This window comes from Canis aureus, chromosome 27, assembly GCF_053574225.1.
Source record: "Canis aureus isolate CA01 chromosome 27, VMU_Caureus_v.1.0, whole genome shotgun sequence".
Lineage (NCBI taxonomy): Eukaryota > Metazoa > Chordata > Mammalia > Carnivora > Canidae > Canis > Canis aureus.
The window spans coordinates 13194947-13214740 of record NC_135637.1 but is presented as its reverse complement, the minus strand read 5'-3'; the positions used below and the strand labels follow the sequence as shown (position 1 = coordinate 13214740).

Below are 19794 nucleotides of genomic sequence, written 5' to 3'. Positions count from 1 at the left end.
CTTTTCTTGAAGATTTTTATTTATTTATTTATTTAATTTTAAGATTTTATTTATTTATTCGTAGAGACAGAGAGAGAGGCAGAGACACAGGCAGAGGGAGAAGCAGGCATCACACAGAGAGCCTGATATGGGACTCGATCCAGGGTCTCCAGGATCACACCCTGGGCTGCAGGCGGTGCCAAACTGCTGCGCCACTGGGGCTGCCCCTCTTGAAGATTTTTAAATGTTATTTGTCTGTAGTCAGGATGTGTACCCTGGGTACAAAAATTTTTTTGTTTCCCTGCTTGTCCTATGAAGTCATTTGAGTTTGTGACTTTTGCTCTGTATCCTCTTATACCTATACATTTTTTTTTAACTTAACAGTGTCTTAGATATATCCTCATTACCTTACACTTTAATGACTGTCCAATATTTCATAGTATAAATGCAGACAATTTACTTAACCAGCTCTTGACGGATATTGAAGTTATTTGCAGAGAACACCTTTGTTACAAACCAGATTGCCTTCTAAGAGGCTGCTGCAATGTGTATTCCCACCTGCTGTATTTGCTATCAGTGTGTGAGAGGGCCTGCTTCTTTGTATACTTAACTTGTATCACTAAACTGTTATTTCAAACTTTTGGTAAAGATTTAATTTATTTATGAGAGAGTGAGAAAGACAGCATGCACGCAACAAGTACGAGCTAGGGGAGGAGCAGAGGGAGAGGGACAGGCATACTCCAGGTTGAGCATGGAGCCAATGTGGGGCTTGATCTCATGATCCTGAGACCCAGACCTAAGCCAAAACCAGAGGTCAGATGCTTAACTTACTGAGCCACCCAGGCACATTAAACTTTTTTTTTTTTTTTTTTTAATTACTTTTGGGCAGCCCCAAAATTTCTTTTGGCTCAGCAGTTTAGCACCGCCTTCGGCCCAGGGCATGATCCTAGAGACCTGGGATCGAGTCCCACGTCGGGCTCCCTGCATGGAGCCTGCTTTTCCCTCTGCCTGTGTCTCTTCATCTCTCTCTCTCTCTCTGTCTCTCATGAATAAATAAATAAAATCTTAAAAAAAAAATTACTTTCAAGTAAGCTCTACACCCAACGTGTGGCTCTAACTCACAACCCTGAGATCAGGAGTCACATGCTCTACTGACTGAGCCAGCCAGGCACCCCTTTTTTAAACTTTTTAATGTTTTTCAATCTGAGAGATTGAACATATCTTACAATTTTTATTTAATTTGGAGGGAGGATAATTTTTTTGTTTAAAAGCCATTGATATTTTCTTTAAGCTGCTTTTCCTTATCCTTTTCCCATCCTAAAACTGTGGTTAATCATCTTAATGATTTGCAAAAGCACTTTATAGGTTAAAGAGTTAGGTCTTTTCCATCGTAGTGAAAAGACCTCTTCCCTTTTTATTGGAAAACTTATTCGTAGGAACTTCATAGATCTAACCATTCCCCTTTTAAGACGTTTATGACAAAGATTTAGGTTCCTAAACATTTACCCATTTTTGATGATTTCAATAGGAAAAAGTTCTGCAAATGCAGTGTTGTTTTGACAAACCTGGTTTTTAATTGTGCCGTTATAGTCTTTGGGGGAATCTATTGTAGATGAGTAGCTTTAGATCTCTCAATAGGAACAGTCATTAAAAAACTTTATTTCATATAGGTGTGTATATCCTTTATTTGATTGTGGTCATAAAACTAACTGTTAACAACTTTATATAAGACATAGGAGTTTTTGTTGTTTTTTTTAAAGATTTATTTATTTGAGAGAGAAAGTGAAAATGAGTGGAGGGGTGGGGAGGGGCAGAAGGAGAGGGAGAAGCAGACTCCCTACTGAGCCAGAAGCTGGACTCTGGCTGATTTCAGGACTCCGAGATTATGACCTGAGCTACCAGGCATCCCCTCCTTTTTAAAAAAGAGATAATATTTATTTATTTGAGAGAGATGATTATTATTTTAATGTTACTTATTCTTTAACTTCAGCCTCCTTGTATATAGTATGTTAGCCTTTTTTTTTTTTTTTTTAAGTTTTGGGTTTTGTTTTTTTTTTTAAGTTTTATTTATTTATGATAGTCACACACACACACACACACACACACACACACACACACACACAGAGGCAGAGAGACAGGCAGAGGGAGAAGCAGGCTCCATGCACCGGGAGCCCGACGTGGGATTCGATCCGGGGTCTCCAGGATCGCGTCCCAGGGCCAAAGGCAGGCGCCAAACCGCTGCGCCACCCAGGGATCCCAGTTTTGGGGTTTTTTTTGAAGATTTTATTTATTCATGAGAGACCGAGAGAGAGAGGCAGAGACATAGGCAGAGGGAGAAGCAAGCTCCATGAAGGGAGCCCGATGTGGGACTTGATCCCGGAACTCCAGCAGCACGCCCTGCGCCCAAGGCAGGTGCTAAACCACTGAGCCACCCAGGGATCCCCAGCCTTTCTGTTTTTACCCAGCTGGATTATAGTTCTAGGATAGTTAAAATGAAGATTATTTGTAGGAAATTCATAATGTAATTGTTGGTATCCTTAATCAGCTAAGCTCTTCTAAAAGGTTGGGGCAAATCTAATTTGGTCAGAAATAATAGTCTTAGTTTTTCTGTTCCCAGCTCTTGTGAAGGTGTTTGATTCATCTCTGTTCATTTTTGTATTCCTCCTCACATTACACCTTGCTTGTCCCGTTCCAGTCCAAGCTTTTTCCATGTTTTGGAGCTGTATGTATAGATGGGAAGTCTGTCTATGGACCAGTACTAGTCCCTAGGTGCTTTTGGGGTTTTATAAGTGTATCCCATGTACTAGATCCTTGACTCAATACATTCTGGATCCTTGTAGTTTATAGAAAAAATGATTATAAAAGTTTATTTTTTTATTTTATTTTTTTTAATTTTTATTTATTTATGATAGTCACGCACACAGAGAGAGAGAGAGAGAGAGAGGCAGAGACACAGGCAGAGGGAGAAGCAGGCTCCATGCACCAGGAGCCCGACGTGGGATTCGATCCCAGGTCTCCAGGATCGCGCCCTGGGCCAAAGGCAGGCACTAAACCACTGCGCCACCCAGGGATCCCGATTATAAAAGTTTAATAGCAGAAATGTACTTTTTTCTTTTCAGCAAAATAATCTTTATTAAAATAATAGTTTGTATTTAGTAGTGGTCGCATTTTCTAAGAGAGGCAATAAAAAAGTGTGACATTTTCCTTCTTGTGTTTGGACTTTATTCTGGTTTCTGAGAAGAAATGACCAGCTTACCAATTTTTATAACTTTTAATTGTAGAGAAGTTGACAAGTGAGATTCAGAGTCGGGAAAATAAATGCATGGCTATGTACAAGAAGTTGAGCAGGTGGCCAGAGTGCAATGCCCTTTCCAGGCGCCTCTTATTGAAAAAGTAAGTAGATGCTTCTCTTTGGAGTATGAGACTGAAGTGGGGCTCTCAGATGTCACTACTGAAATTTTTTTTCTTGGTCTATTGTCTTTTATATTGCCTGGACATAAAATTTCTTAGTAGTGTGTCCTAGGTATTTTAGAAAGTTTTTAATGGCCCTTCATCTTTCAGTAAAGAGTTATAATGGGACTTAAGGCCACCACGGTGCTAAGTCTTAGGTCTTCAGAATGAATGCCAAAAATCATTAATTTGTTAAATACAGTGTTGGTCTAAAGGAGACACCGCCTCTCTCCACCCTATTTTGGGGAAGTGCTAATGTGGAGTTTTCTGTTAAGAATATTAGTTTTCTGGACCTGGTGATTCCACTGAAGGGAATAATTGTTTCCTAAAAGTTTTATACTTTGAAAATGCCTCTGGAGTTGCCCTTTTGGGGCAGCAGAGGAAATGCAGAGGAAGGGGTGGGCTTCTCTTAGTAAAGACTAAAATGTAACCTAGAAAATAAGTAGAGTATCATGGTTCCTAGGGCAGGCTTGTCACAACTTGGGTTTAATCCTGTGTGCACCATTCAATCTGATTTTAGCTCAGATGACTGGCAGTTCTATCTGACTTATTTCGATTCTGTCTTTCGGCTGATTGAAGAGGCCTGGACTCCTCCTGCTGAAGGTGAACAGTAAGTCGACTCCTTTCCTGAATTACACTGGCACTTTTTAGCACAGTGTAGCAAAAGGATTTCATTGTAAGCCTAATTGAATTCTCTTTTTCGGTCTCAATAGTGTAGCCCTTTCAAAGAAAGATTTTTCATTTTTTTTAAATTGTAAAATAATTTTAAAATAATATATATAATATATTAAAAAACAAAATAATTCTAAAATAATTTTTAGGGTATCCGTGGGTGGTTCATCGATTTAGTACCTGCCTTTGGCCCAGGGCATGATCCTGGAGTCCCGGGATTGAGTCCTGTGTCGTGCTCCTGGCATGGAGCCTGCTTCTCTCTCTGCCGCTCTCTTTATGTCTATCATGAATAAATAAATAAAATCTTTAAAAAATAATAATAATAATTTTTTAAAAATGAAAAATCTTATGTGTTTATTGAAGAAATCTTAAACCAGTGCAGAAATGTGTGGTGTAGAAAGTGTTAGTTCCTAATTATCCTACCATCCTGGAAATAACATTTTCCTCCCTTTTTCCACTTTTATTGAGATATAATTGACTCAGAGATAATACTTTTTTTTTTTTCTTTTTTTAAAGTAAGCTCTATGCCCAACGTGGGGCTTGAACTCATGACCCTGAACCCAAGGTCGAGTTGCATGCTTTGCCAGATGAGTCAGCCAAGTGCCCCCAGAGAGAATGGCAATTTAGAATCTTTTCTTCCAGCTTTATTTCTGTCCATATACTAACATTTATTCTCATTATTTAACATAAAAATGCAGTCCAATTAGACATAATGGTTTGCAACTTGCTATTTTCTTCCTTTAAATATATCTTGGGCATCTTTCAATTTATGATACATATAGATTTGTTTCATTCTTTTTAGTGACCTCTTAAGAGAACTCCAGCTTAAAGATGTACTATAATTCATTTAACTTGCTCCCCATTGATGGACTCATGGACACTTGGATTGTTGCTGGTTTCCTTTTTTTGTTGTTTTCTTTTTTTGCTATTCCAGATGAAAACACAAACATAGATGGGATCTTCTGAAAAAGTAAGCAGGAGTTAAGATGGTAATGAGCTGATGCTTACTTTGTAATATTAACTGAGTCATCTAATTTTTCTCAGCCTTCATTCTTAAAGCAATAAAGTAAAATTTACTTAGATCTTTTAGACAGTATTTTTTTCTTTAAAAAAAAAGATTTATTTATGTATTTATTTGAGAGAAAGAGAGAGAGAGAGAGAGAGCTTGCACTTGTGAGCACAGGGAGGACCAGAGGGAGAGGGAGAGAAGCAGACTCCCCACTGACCACAGAGCCAGATGTGGGGCTCAATCCCTGGACCCAGAGATCATGACCTGAGCGAAAATCAGGAGTTGGTTGTTTAACCAACTGAGCCACCTAGGTGCCCCAGAATATGGTAAGTTCTTAACCCTGGTATAAACAGAATATAGACAGTATTTTATATATATAAGGTCATATGCATTCTTTTTTTAAGAAAGAGGTAGAGGTAATTAGTCACTGTGCAGTAATCAAAGGCCAAAACTAGGAATAATCCTGTGTCATGTGACTTGTCGGAATATGCTTCTGGTTCTCTTTTACTCCCATATTTCTAATTATCAAAGTGCTTTTTATTTTTAAAATTTTTTTCTTGAAATCAGTTTAGCTTCACCTCTAAGTTTTAGGATGGACAATAGAGGTACAAAGATACCTTTTTTCGTGTGTTTATACCTAGCTCTTTAGAAGGAGAAGTGCATTATTCTGCAGAAGAAGCTGTGAAGTTTATAGAAGATCGGATAACAGAAGAATCTAAAAGTTCCCGCCATCTCCGAGGACCACATCTTGCTAAACTGGAACTGATTAGACGTTTAAGACGTCAAGGTTTTAATGATGAGTATAAACTAGGTAAGAACCCTTAATATTATTTGGGAAACCATGAGAAGATACAGATAGGCCCCCCATATCCAAGCACAGTATTCATTCTCTGAGGTCTATGATGATGAAGTCATGTTTGGGAAACAAACATTTTCATAACCTGAAAATATCTACTTATGAATGGATTACTGATACCATTAGCCCTCAATCCTATCTTCAACTCAACTTAACATTAGTATCTCTCCCTGTTCCACCAGAGTCTTTATCAGGCATTCTTTTTTGACCCAACATTAATGTCAGAATCAATTTCAAAGTGAAATAGCCAGTTTTGTCAAAATTTCAAGATTTCATGAAGCAGATGAAAGATTTCTTGAAAATCTGCTTCAAGCGCTTACAAAACCATTGATGAAAGAGTATCTGGTGGAGTTAGAGGAATTAACAGTTAAAGGAAAATTTGTAAGGACAGTGACAAGATGGGAGAAAAACAGGATTTGGGTTGAAAATCTCTGCTGCTTAAATCCAGTTCAATTTGAGAGCATTTCCTTTTTCATTATTTTAGTTTTTGTTTTTAATTTGAGGAAAAATAAGAGGTGTGCTGGTAGCCTCTGCATATCCAGGTTTAAATTTTCCATAGTAGTAATCTTGCTGGGGGTTATTGGCTTGTGACTCTTGCCATTTATTTTCTCTTCTTTTGGTGAGCCTGTTAAACATTCCCTTTCATTTCGTTAACATTTAATACTTGTTAAAGTAAATAGTTTAGGAACTGTGGAAAGAAGCATGTTTGTTTAATGTTTGTGTATAAATTTCAGTCTTTACTTAAACTCTAATGAAAACTTTTTAGGTATTTAAACTTTTTTTTTTTAAGGGTATTTAAACTTTAATGAAAAGTGTTACATTTCCTAAGTGTAATAACAAGTAAACTGAGTTTGTAAGATTCAGCTCCTTTTTACAGTATTTGTTTAAACGGACAAGCCATCCTCCAACCGTCAGTGTCATTCTCATTCAAGCAAAATTTTAATTTAATTGAAATAAAGGTTTTTCAAATCAGACCTCTTAAATTAGAAATTGCTTAATTCATGAATTAATTTAGTGATATCTTTTTTGCTCTCCCTTAGGTGATCCAGAAGAATTAATGTTCCAATATTTTAAAAAGTTTGGGGATAAACCTTGTTGTTTCACAGACCTCAAGGTGTTTGTTGACCTCTTGCCTGCTACACAATGTACAAAAGTAAGTATAGTTTAGAATTCTGTTCGGTGCCTGTATTTACTGTAACTAGGTTAAAGTGTGTGTGTGAGTGGTGAACATGAGATGCCCAGGTAACTGCTGTAGCAAGCCAAGGATTCCAGGTGCTAGCAGATTAAGACATGATTTCTTGTTAAGTTAAGCCACAAGGAGAATAAGCCTCTGATAGTTAGATTCTTTCTTGTTTTATGGTGAGGTGTGGGGTGGTTTTTTTTGTTTTTTGTTTTTTGTTTTTTTTTTTTTTAATTTTAGATTCACCTGTAGCTGTAAGAGAAATAATACAGAGACCTCTGTATACCCTATTCCCATTTTGCCCCATTTGTAACCTCTTGCATAACTATATTGTAATATCATAATTAGGAAATTGATATTGATACAATTCACTGACCTTATCCACATTTCATCAGTTTTACATCTGCGTGTGTACATATGGTACATTATGTGTGTATTTAATGCAGTTATGCAGTGCATGTGGATTCAGTGACCCCCACCAGCGTCATGATACAGAACAGTTCCACTACCAGGATCCTATGTGCTACCCCTTTGTACTGGCAGCCATCTCCCTGTACCTCCCTCTTTCTCTCTGTCTGTGTCCCCTGGCAATCACTAATATGGCTTCTATTTCTGTAATTTTGTCATTTTAAGAATGTTATGTAATAGAATCATATTATGTATAACTTTCTGAGATTAACTTTTTTTCTCCCTCAGCATAATTCCCTGGAGATTCATCCATGTTACATGTTTCAGTAGTTCATTTTTTTTTAAGATTTTATTTATTTATGTATGAGAGAGAGAGAGAGAGGCAGAGACACAGAGGGAGAAGCAGGCTCCATGCAGGGAGTCTGACATGGGACTCGATACTGGGTCTCCAGGATCCCACCCTGGGCTGAAGGCAGCATTAAACCACTGAGCCCCCCGGGCTGCTCTCAGTAGTTCATTCTTGAGTATTGCTGAGTAGTATTCTGTGGTATTGATGTGCCACCATTTCTTTAACCTTTTGAAGGACATCCAGTTTCCTGTTTTTGGCTGTTAGAAATAGAACTGCTGTGGACATTTGAGTGCAGGTTTTTTTTGTGTGAACTTAAATCGTCACTTCTCTGAAAAAAATGGCCAGTGGTGCATTTTGGTTTGGTAGCTGCATGTTAGGGTTTTCTTTCTTTTTTTTTTTTTTTTTTTTTAATAATACAGTAATTATTTTATTTATTTATTTGTTTAGATTTATTTATTTATTTATTTATTTATTTATTTATTTATTTATGATAGTCACAGAGAGAGAGAGAGAGGCAGAGACATAGGCAGAGGGAGAAGCAGGCTCCATGCACCGGGAGCCTGATGTGGGATTCGATCCCGGGTCTCCAGGATCGTGCCCTGGGCCAAAGGCAGGCACCAAACCGCTGCGCCACCCACAGATCCCAGGGTTTTTTGTTGTGGTTTTTTTTAAGAAATGTCTAAACTTTTTCACAGTGGCCATCCCATTTTAAATTCCTATTACCAGTGAATGAGTGATCTAGTTTCTCCACATCCTCATCAGCATTTAGTGTTGGCACTATTTTTTTATTTTAACCATTCTGGTTGGTGCATAGTGATATTTTATAGTGTGTGTGTGTGTGTGTTTTTTTAAGATTCTATTTATTTATTCATGAGACAGACACACACACACACACACAGAGGCAGAGACATAGGCAAAGGGAGAAGCAGGCTCCATGCAGGGAGCCCGATGTGGGACTTGATCCCGGGGCCCCAGGATCATGCCCCGAGCTGAAGGCAGACACCCAACTGGTGAGCCACCCAGGTGTCTTTAATAGTGTTTTTTTTTTTTTTTTTTAATTTTTTTTTTAATTTTTATTTATTTATGATAGTCACAGAGAGAGAGAGAGAGGCAGAGACACAGGCAGAGGGAGAAGCAGGCTCCATGCACCGGGAGCCTGATGTGGGATTCGATCCCGGGTCTCCAGGATCGCGCCCTGGGCCAAAGGCAGGCGCTAAACCACTGCGCCACCCAGGGATCCCTTTAATAGTGGTTTTAATGTGCATTTACCTAATGGTTAATTATGTTGAACATCTTCTCATGTGCTTCATTTGCCAGCTTTATATTCTCAGTGAAATGTGTGTCTCCGTCTTTCCTCACTTTCTAGTTGTTGTTTTTTTTTTTTTTTTACTATTGAGTTTTGAGAGTTTAGATATTCTAGACACAACTCTTTTGTCCGAAATGTGGTTTCATATATTTTCTCCCAGTTTGTACTTGTCTTTTCATCCTTTAATAGGATCCTTTGCAGAGCAAAGTTTTAATTTTGATGAATTTATTTTGGAATAATTTTAGATTTCAGAAAAGTCATGAAGATAGCACTTCAGTGTATTTGGGGTAGGATAGAGTACCATATAAAGAAACATTGGCAAGTATAATGAAAGTCTATGACTTTGATCAGCTTTACTCATAAATACCTATGTAATTAGTGAAGGTTGCAACGAAGCCTTTCTATCGCAGAGTTGTCATCACCTGTTATTCCAGAATGCCTTAGTGGAGGTGACTAGAGTATTTGTTTGGTCGTCATATCTTCAGTCCAGCAAGCTCAATAGTTGGCAGTCTTGAGATGATGTGTCTAGGGCAGATGGAGCAGTGCATTCTCAAACTGATAAGTAGCCAGTGGTATCTATTGTTTTTTTTTTTTTTTTTTTTTTAACGATTTTATTTATTTATTCAGGAGAGACACAGAGGCAGAGACATAGGCAGAGGGAGAAGCAGGCTTCCCACAGGGAGCCTGATGCGGGACTCAATCCCAGGACCTCAGGACTATGACCTGAGCTCAAGGCAGATGCCCAATCACTGAGCCACCTAGGCCTCCCTCTGTTGGGTTCTGAAATGACTGACACTTTGGTTTAGTAAAGCTATTCTTGGAGTGCTGTGCTCACAGCGCTCAGGCCAAGCTTTAGAATTTTCTGAATTAATTGTAACATATCCAGAAAGGGGGTTTTGGGTTGTAGGAGGACTTGAAAGCATAAGAGGGAGAAATAGTTGAGTGGAAGAGAGGTTTGACTTGGTGAGGACAGAGTCCTTCCTTTCTTAAAATGAAAAGCCCTTGTACAAAGGGGATTGAGAATTGGCATGGTAAGAAGTTGTTACAGGGAATTTAGAATTTGGCCAGTGAAAAAAAATCTTTCTCATAGTCAGATTCTCTAAAAATAGATTGTGTGAGTTTCATGTTACTAGAGAGATTTAAGCAGAATCTAGAACCACATGGAAGAGATTCCTTCAGTTAGTGTTGGTTGCACTAAGTGCTAAGATTTGGAACAATTGATCATGTCTTACATTGCTTTTCGTCTTGTAAGTTGAAGCATCAAATAATGGGACTGCTAAGTGCTAAGATTTGGAACAATTGATCATGTCTTACATTGCTTTTCGTCTTCTAAGTTGAAGCATCAAATAATGGGACTGCATTAAAAGGACACTTAAATTACTATCAGCTGAGATTCATAAGGGTTTGCTAATGTGAATCTAGTACAAGCACCTCTGATATATTAGTATGTTTGAAAGTCTTAGGTCATCTCATGTGATCTCATGTAGTAATAATCTGAGAGGAACCCTCTAGAAATGCTGGAATACTAACAGTGACAGGTAGTCATTGTTCTGTGAAACAAAAGATTTAAAGCTGTTGCAATGAGTTTTGTAGTCCCACATAAATTTTTCATGGAGGGGGTAATTTTGCTGCCACAACTTTTTAAATGTAGGATGACTTCAGTAGCTAAAAATTCTGCCACTCAGCAGTGTGTTTATCAGAGGATTGCAAACTGTTCAGTAAAGTTCAAGCTGAGAACTGTAGTCGTAATGAATTAGTAACCCAATCATTTAAAACTGGGACTAACTAGCTCCTAAGAGTAGGCCACTGAATCCAGTTATCCTGAAGTGGCTCACGCAGAGTGATGTTTTTGTTTCCTTTATCTTGGGGTTTTAAACTAAACAAATGATTCCAGTTTTTAAAGAAGCTTTTCGCATATCAGTAAAACTGTACAGACTGGAATAAAGAATGAATATATTGTTTCATGACAAAACCTATCTGGAAGATTCTTTAGCATTCCCTGAAGAAAGCATTAATAATAAGAATCACTAATATATAAAATAGCTTACAAGAATGGAACAGTTGGCAGTAGAAGCTGTATAGGCATTTAATCAAAAACATGAAAACCAGTGCTGCAGTTTCTTTGTTGCATATGGTTATCTGATCATAATAATTAAAATTCATATAATTGGAGACAAATTGAAGCAAAATTGTTCTAGATGTGAAACTGCATGAGTGGAGTTTTCTTTTTAATTTTTACTTGTGTCAAAAAATTTTATGGATAAAGTTGAAAAAGCCAAATAGCACTACAAAGTTTCTGTTGACAAATAGTAGCAGCTGTTTGCCACCTCCCCACCCCCTCAACCCCTGTTGTGGCTCTCTACAGGTAGATCACTTTCAACTCCTATGTGTGTCTTCTGTGATTTACCTCCATATTTCTAAATTACAGATTTGTGTAGCTGTTTATTTTTATAGTTAAAATCTTAGTCTGTTGGAGTCCTGTTGTGGAAAGATGATCTTGTTTACAACAACGTCCTACTTCTCTCCTTATGTACTTGCCTCCAGTTTAGTTCAGTGTTAATTCAGAATTTATATTTTTATGACCAATGGCTGTGCCACTTTGTATATGGAGATTACCTTTCTTGCACAACTTTCTCAGAATTCATACTTTTTATTTGATTAATCCCAATCAATCTGACAGAACCATAAACGTATAAAACTTCTCTGAGTGTAGTCTAAAACATGAGGTGATCATCTGTTCCATTCTCCCCCAAACCTCCTCCATCCCCTGCCCCTCACCCCTCACCTCAGGAATACTTTTTATAGAGCCTGTTTGCCACCTTTTGTGTTGGGGTCTCAAACATTTGGCATGTGGCATTCTGGGATTTGGTTGGGATTAGGGGGAGAGGGTTAGGGTGCCCATCCATCACTGAATAACAGAGTTTCACTTTATCCTCTTTTTTTTTTAAACCAACATAGAGGTTTTGTCTATTTATTTATTTATTTTTAATTCCAATATAGTTTACATACAGTGTTAAATTAATTTCAGATACACAGTATAATGATTTAGCAGTTCTATACGATATTTAGTGTTCATCACAATAAGTATACTCCTTGATTCCCACTCACATCCCCTCTGGTAACCATCAATTTGTTCTCCATAGGTAAGAATCTGTTTCTTGGTTTGTCTCTCTCTTTTTCCCCCTTTAATTTGTTATGTTTCTTAAATTCCACATATGAATAAAAACATATGGTATTTGTTTTTCTCTGACTTATTTCACCTGCCATTATATACTCTCTAGCTCCCTTCATGTTGTTGCAAATGGCAAGATCTCATTCTTTTTTATGGCTGAATAATACTCAAGTGCATGTACCTATGTGTATACACTATATTTTCTTTGTCCATTCATCTATTAATGGATACTTGGACTTCTTCCATAATTTGGCTATTGTAAATAATGCTGCAGTAAACAAAGGGGTGCATATATTCCTTTGAATTGGTGTTTTCATATTTATTGGGTAAATACCCAGTAGTATGATTACTAGATCATATGGTAGATAAGGAGGTGGAGAAGAAGAAACCCTTGTACTCTGTGGTTGGGAATGCAGGCTGGTATAGCCACTGTGGAAGACAGTATGGAGGGTCCTCAAACAATTAAAAATAGCACTTTATCCCCATTTCTAGCTATGCCTGAGTCTGTAGTACCTCTGGTTTGGCTTCTCCTTGGGAATAAAACTGTAGGTTTCTTCTGGGTTTAGGAAGTCAGTCTGTGAACTAGAGGAGGAGTTGAACTTCTTAGATGGAATTTAACTAGCTCTTTTCCTGTTTCAGTCTTACCAAGACTGGAGCTTTCTGGTGTCCTGAATTTTTGCCTTCCAAGGTTTTGTGGTTGGAATAGACTTGCTGCCCCTTGTGCATGTTAGATTTCTCCCCTGTGTGTAGGTTAGTACTTAACACCTGCCATTCTGCCTTTTATCTTTGAAATCTTGTTAATGCTTTTTACCTGTTGTTCTCTTTTCACATGTTTTTGATCCTGTGGTTTGATTCTTTGTTGTCATCTTTTTTTTTAAAGATTTTATTTATTTATTTATCACACACACACACACACACACACACACACACACACACACACAGGCAGAGGGAGAAGCAGGCTCTATGCAGGGAGCCCGACATGGGACCCGATCCCTCGCTGAACAAGGAGCCTGATGTGGGGCTCAATCTCAGAACACTGAAATCAAGACCTGAGCTGAAGGTACACTTCCTCCCTGCCCACTCCCCTAAGGTAGATGTTTAACCAAGACTGAGCCACCCAGGCACCCCAAGCCTATATTTAATATATAATGGGAATGATACATTTTAAAAACTTCTTATGAATTTAAAGAATTAAAAACATTTTAATGCAAGATGTTACCATTGGGAGAAACTGGATGAGAAGGGGACATGGGATCTTTCTGTATTCTTTTTTTTTTTTTCTCAAAGATTTTATTTATTCATGAGACAGAGAGAGAGGGAGAGAGAAAGAGAGAGAGAGGCAGAGACACAGGCAGAGGGAGAAGCAGGCTCTATGCAGAGAGCCCAACGTGGAACCCCATCCCGGGTCTCCAGGATCACACCCTGGGCTGAAGGTGGCACCAAACTGCTGAGACACCTGGGCTGCCCCTGTATTGTTTCTTACAACTGCATGTGAATCTATAATCATTTCAAAATAAAGCTTTAATTAAAAAGCAATTTAGGGATGCCTGTGTGGCTCAGTGGTTAAAGCATCTGCCTTTGGCTTGGATCGTGATCCTGGAGACCTGGGATTGAGTCCCGCATTGGGCTCCCTGCATGGAGCCTGCTTCTCCCTCTGTCTGTGTCTCTGCCACCCCCCCCCCCTGTGTCTCTCATGAATGAATAAATAAAATCTTAAAAAAAAAATTTTTAAGGCCACTGACATAACTATTCCTCTCTATGTAATATTTTCTTTAAGAATTTACTTATATAGCAGTTACAATTGTAGACTTGTTTTTGGTAATTGGTCTTTTTATAGTCTTCCTGATTAAACTTATCATTGCCATATTATATATTATGTTGATGTGATATAATTTATGAAACGTTTTTACAATTCTTTTAATTTTTTAGTTAGTGTAGTACCTGGTATTGACAGATTACTTGTGGACAACAATGAATTAGCATGCCATTTTCATTGGCCTTTTACCAGCATTATTTGTTGTTAGAAAAGTTTTTTAGTAATTTTGATAGCAAATGTCTTTTTCTAGACCGTTTCAACATTTGTTAATTATGTTCTGCCAAAGATAAGTTCTGTTTTGAGATCTGTGCTTTTTTTTTTTTACTTTGCAGTTTATTAATCAATTACTTGGAGTTGTTCCTTTGTCGACACCAACAGAGGATAAGCTGGCACTGCCTGCTGACATCAGAGCTCTACAGCAACATTTGTGTGTGGTGCAGCTGACAAGGTTACTTGGCTTGTACCATACTATGGATAAAAATCAGAAACTGAATGTGGTCAGAGAATTGATGTTAAGGTACCAGCATGGACTAGAATTTGGTGAGCAACCTTTTAAAATGTGTAGTAGTTTCCGGATTTGCTAAGTTTTAGTCCTTTTTCTTTTTTTTTTTTTTTTTTAATCAGAGTACCTTGTTATAATGAGTTTGGCAAGGAGAATATTTTGTCAGGTGGGAAGACTGTTTGGAATGTAAAGCCTTTTTTAAGTTTGGAATTTTATTTTTTAAGATTTTTAAAATTTATTTATTTATGAGAGAGAGAAAGAGAGAGGCAGGCTGAGACACAGGCAGAGGGAGAAGCAGGCTCCATGCAGGGAGCCCAACGCGGGACTCAATCCTGGGACCCCAGGATCACGCCCTGGGCTGAAGGCAGGCGCTAAACCACTGAGCCATGCAGGGATCCCCAAGTTTGGAATTTTAAATAATTAAAATTTTCCATATTCTTCTTGATTGAGCTAACTCAATCTGAGGCTCATATGAATTACATGGAGTTTATAATTGTTGTGACATTTTCTGCTGATTGGCCTTAGTATTTTTAATATATAGACTGAAATTGAACAAAATGAATGTTGTAAATTATGAGGTAAATGTTTGAGAAGTAGATGATCTTTAAATTGTAGATACATGTGATAAAGTGTAAATTATCTGACAAGATGACATCTCTAATGTATCCTAAATCATTAGACGAAGTAATGAGCCTACTATTTATTACTTTAGTAATACATGGCCCTTGGCTTCTGTTCTTCTCTTTACCTGAAGCCTCCTTCCAAATCTTACTGCTTTCCCTTTGGTGCCATTGAGGGTATCACCTTTGCTCTGGAACTCTTTCTTCTGTTCCAGCTGAGTGTGGCCTTACCTTCTTTTGAATCCTTTGATTCATGGCTTATATTTTTCTTCTGGTATTTATATGACTCTTATTACTTTTCATTTCCTCTTTTTATCTTCTCCCTCCTGTCACTTTTCTGCTTTAAAAAATTCCTTTGGGGCTGTGATGTTGAACAAATGTTAAAATACAAATATGGGGTTTTTTCCCTACAGGGAAGTCCTGTTTGAAAACCGAATTGCAGTTTTCAGACTATTACTGTCTTCTTGCTGTCCATGTGCTTATTGATATATGGAGAGAAACAGGTAAGGAAGAGTGATTTCAGTTTAACTTTACATTTTGCTTTTACTGATTATAAATCCTGAGAATAATTATATAATCCAAGAATTTGATTTATGCTTTTAGGTTTTCCTCCTTGCCCTTTTCCAGGTTGCTTTTAGAAGAACCCATCTCCAGATAGCCCCGTCTCGGTAATCAGGATGATTTTACATCAGTGCACATCTGTTTTTATTTTTTAGATTTTGTTAAATTGAAGTATAGTTGAGACACGTTACATTAATTTTAAGTGTACAACATAGTGATTTAGACAATTCTGTACATGGTGCTATGTTCACAATAAATGAAGCCATCATCTAGCACCATACAACACTGTTATAGTACTGTTGATTATATTTCCTATGCTATGCCTTTCATCCCTGTGATTTATTCATTGTACCTTCCACTCCTCTTTTTACACCTGCCTCTCGTCTCCTGACAACTTCCCATTCTCTGTATTTGTTAATTTGTGTCTGCTTTTTTTGTTTGTTTATTTTTTAGATTACACATATAAGCGAAATCATATGGTATTTGTCTTTCTCTAACTTATTTCACTTAGCATAATACCCTCTAGGTCCATCCATGTTGTTGCAAATGGCAAAATATATTTTTTTTAATGGCCAAATAATATTCTTTGGGGTATGTGTGTGTGTGTACACGTATAGATACCACATCTTTATCCATTCATCTATTGATGGACACTTGGTTTGCTTCCATATCCTGGCTATTGTAAATAATGCTGCAATAAATATAGAGGTGTGTAATTCTTTCTGAGTTAGTATTTTCATTTTCTTTGATAAATCCTAGTAGTGGAATTGTTGATTTGGAAGATATTTCTATTTTTAATTTTTTGAGGAACCTCCATACTGTTTTTCACAATGGCTGCACCAGTTTACATTCCCACCAACAGGGCATGAGGAATTCTTTCTCTCCACATCCTTGTCAAACTTGTTATTTCTCATTTTCTGTTCTGTTTTTAAACATTTCTAAATAGTGAATAATGACTGAACTACCTATTACAAAGTTACAATAATTAAATACAGAGAACCTGACTCAGAGATAGATGTATAGGCCCATGAAATGGAATAGCTTTTATTATTCACTTGAAAAAATGTTTAGGAGAATGCATTCTTTTTGGAATATAATTTTAATTGACCTGTTTAGGACAAAAAACACAATACATGCTGAAGGAAGCATCATGTATCATTAAGCAAGAAAAGGATGATTCAGCAAATGGTATTGTAATTACCTTTTCTTTAGGTCTTACTCCTGGCATTTTCTTTTATTAGCATTTAGACACTTACTGCATAGTATTCACAAGAATAAATTGCACAAGACACAAAGGGCTAGGGAGACTGTACTGTGCGTGATGGACACAATCCCTGCCCTTGGGATCATTTCATGGAGCACTTGATTTTGATACCATCACCCTCATGCTTAAAATCCTTTAGAGGTGCCCTGTTTTTCTGAGGATAAAGGTTAACCTTTTTAGGATAGTGTTTACAATGCTTTTTATAATCTAGCCTCTGCCTTTATCTCCAGATTCTTAGGTACTTAAATCCTAAATCTCCTGGGGTTTTTTGTTTGCTAGTATTAGTAAACATGGTGGTACCTCTCTTTGAAATAACTTCCTTCCTTCCTTCATCTAACTTTTACTCAAATGGTGCCTCTGACAAGCCTGTCTTGATTTCATCCCCTCCCCCCATTGCAGATTTTATGCCCCTTTGTGAGTACCCCTATGCTAGTACTTGTTACACTATATTGTCCTGGAGATGGAGGTGAAACCCTATTATCAGAGTCTTTGTCATCTGAGGCCCAGAATTGTGAGTTTGCACAGGGCTATAAAAAAACCATCATTAATGAACTGACCTTTTAGTAATTTGGTCCCTACTCAGATATTCTTCCTCATTTATCCTAGCATCCATTCTTGCTCATAAGTGACTGTATGGCTTTGCTGATCTCTTGGTTTTTTTTTAACAATGTGTCTGCCCATATAGTATTAGCTAACATTTGTTGATCATCAGGTACTTTGAAAGTGCTTTACATGAATTAACTAATTTAAACCTCATAATAATAGAGTTAGGATTATTGCAGTTTTTTTATAGATGAAGGAAAGATAGGGCAGAGAGAAAGAAGCTAATTTTCCATAATCATACAGTGCAAATACATTGGAAAATTGCCAGTATTATAAAGATGCAAGATTTCTTGCAGCCAATGAAATTGAAGTGCTTCAATCAGAGGCATAATCATTGTCCAAGGTGGATCTAACAGATACTAGAAATCTATAGAAATTTGTTAAGGATGTTGGAAAAGCCTGATTTTAATGTGAAAGATTAAGAAGAGCATTTTAAGAAGTTGATGATGCTCTCAGACATTTTGCATAAAGCCATTTGTTTATGATTCTGCAAAAGTAAGATGAAGAGTTAAGGATGTCATTTTTACCTCTAGTTTTATTGAAATGTGGTCAGCATATTACATTGTATTAGCTTAAGATGTATAACATAATGATTTGATGTATGTATATCATGAAATGACTGTCATCATAAGTTTAGTTAATATCTATCACCCCATAGCTAGGTTTTTTCCTTGTGATGAAAAACGTTAAGATCTATTTTCTTAGCAGCTTTTGAGTAATGGTATAGTATCATAAACTGTAGTCCATACTATATATTAATATATTCCCAGAACTTACTTCATTTTGTTATATTACAACATTTAGTTAGAATATTTTTTCCCAAAAGCCTAATCGATCCTTCATGCCTTTTTTTTTTTTTTTTTTTTTTGCTTGATACTTTTTTGATTTGGTGAAGAATTTGCATACAGTTGTATAGTTACAGCCTAAATTTTGCAAAATAAAATAATAAATGTCTATAAGAGTTGGTTTAATGGTTGAGAAGTGTGAATTATACCTTTTTTTTCTTTGAAATTTTGTTTCCATTTTAAGGAGATCTCTTTATAATTTTATTTATTTTTATTCATTTACTCATGAGTGACACAGAGAGACAGAGCCACAAGCAGAGAGGGAGAAGCAGGTTTCTTGTGGGGAGCCTGATGCAGGACTCAATCCCAGGATCACACCCTGAACCAAAGGCAGATGCTCAACAACTGAGCCACCCAGGCATCTTTTTTAAAAAGATCTTTTTAAAAAAGATCTCCTTCGTGGAGATCTTTTATTTTATTTTTTTAAATTAATTAATTAATTTATTTATTTATGATAGTCACACAGAGAGAGAGAGAGAGAGAGGCAGAGACATAGGCAGAGGGAGAAGCAGGCTCCATGCACCGGGAGCCCGACGTGGGATTCGATCCCAGGTCTCCAGGATCACGCCCTGGGTCAAAGGCAGGCGCCAAACTGCTGCGCCACCCAGGGATCTCTGTGGAGATCTTTTTTAAAAAAAACTAGTTATCTTTGAATAGCAGGACTTCTTTTTTTAAAAAGATTTTTATTTATTTGTGAGAGAGAGATAGCGAGCATGAGTGGGGAGAGGGTCAGAGGGAGATGCAGACTCCCCACTGAGCTGGGAGCCTGATGCAGGGCTCAATCGCAGGACTCTGAGATCATGACCTGAGCTGAAGGCAGATGCTGAACATACTGAGCCACCCAGGCACCCTATTCTTCTTTTTTTGTTTAAGATTTATTTATTTACTTTATAGAGAGAGAGCAAATGTGCACACAAGTTAGGGGGAGAGAACCCTCAAGCAGATGCCTCACTGAGTGTAGAACGTTTTGGGGAGCTTGATCTTGTGACCCTGAGATTACCACTCGAGCTGAAACTGAGTGAGTTACCTAACTGAGCCACGCAGGCACTCCAAGGGACTTCTTTTTTTTTTTTTTAAGATTTTATTTTTTTATTCATGAGAGACAGAGAGACAGAGACAGAGACACAGGCAGAGGGAGAAGCAGGCTCCATGCAGGGAGCCCAATGTGGGACTCGATCCTGGGATTCCAGGATCATGCCCTG

At 37.5% G+C, this 19794-nt stretch overlaps 1 protein-coding gene across 1 annotated transcript in view; it reads left to right on the top strand.

Moving 5' to 3' along the window:
• NAA25 (N-alpha-acetyltransferase 25, NatB auxiliary subunit) overlaps positions 1 to 19794 on the top strand; it is a 78345-nt gene that overhangs the window by 30680 nt on the left and 27871 nt on the right. Inside the window, exons 8-13 of the mRNA XM_077875676.1 lie at positions 3261 to 3372; positions 3950 to 4039; positions 5752 to 5921; positions 7007 to 7119; positions 14530 to 14737; positions 15733 to 15822. Of these exons, the coding sequence (XP_077731802.1) occupies positions 3261 to 3372; positions 3950 to 4039; positions 5752 to 5921; positions 7007 to 7119; positions 14530 to 14737; positions 15733 to 15822 (783 nt within the window). The remainder of the gene's footprint in view (positions 1 to 3260; positions 3373 to 3949; positions 4040 to 5751; positions 5922 to 7006; positions 7120 to 14529; positions 14738 to 15732; positions 15823 to 19794) is intronic.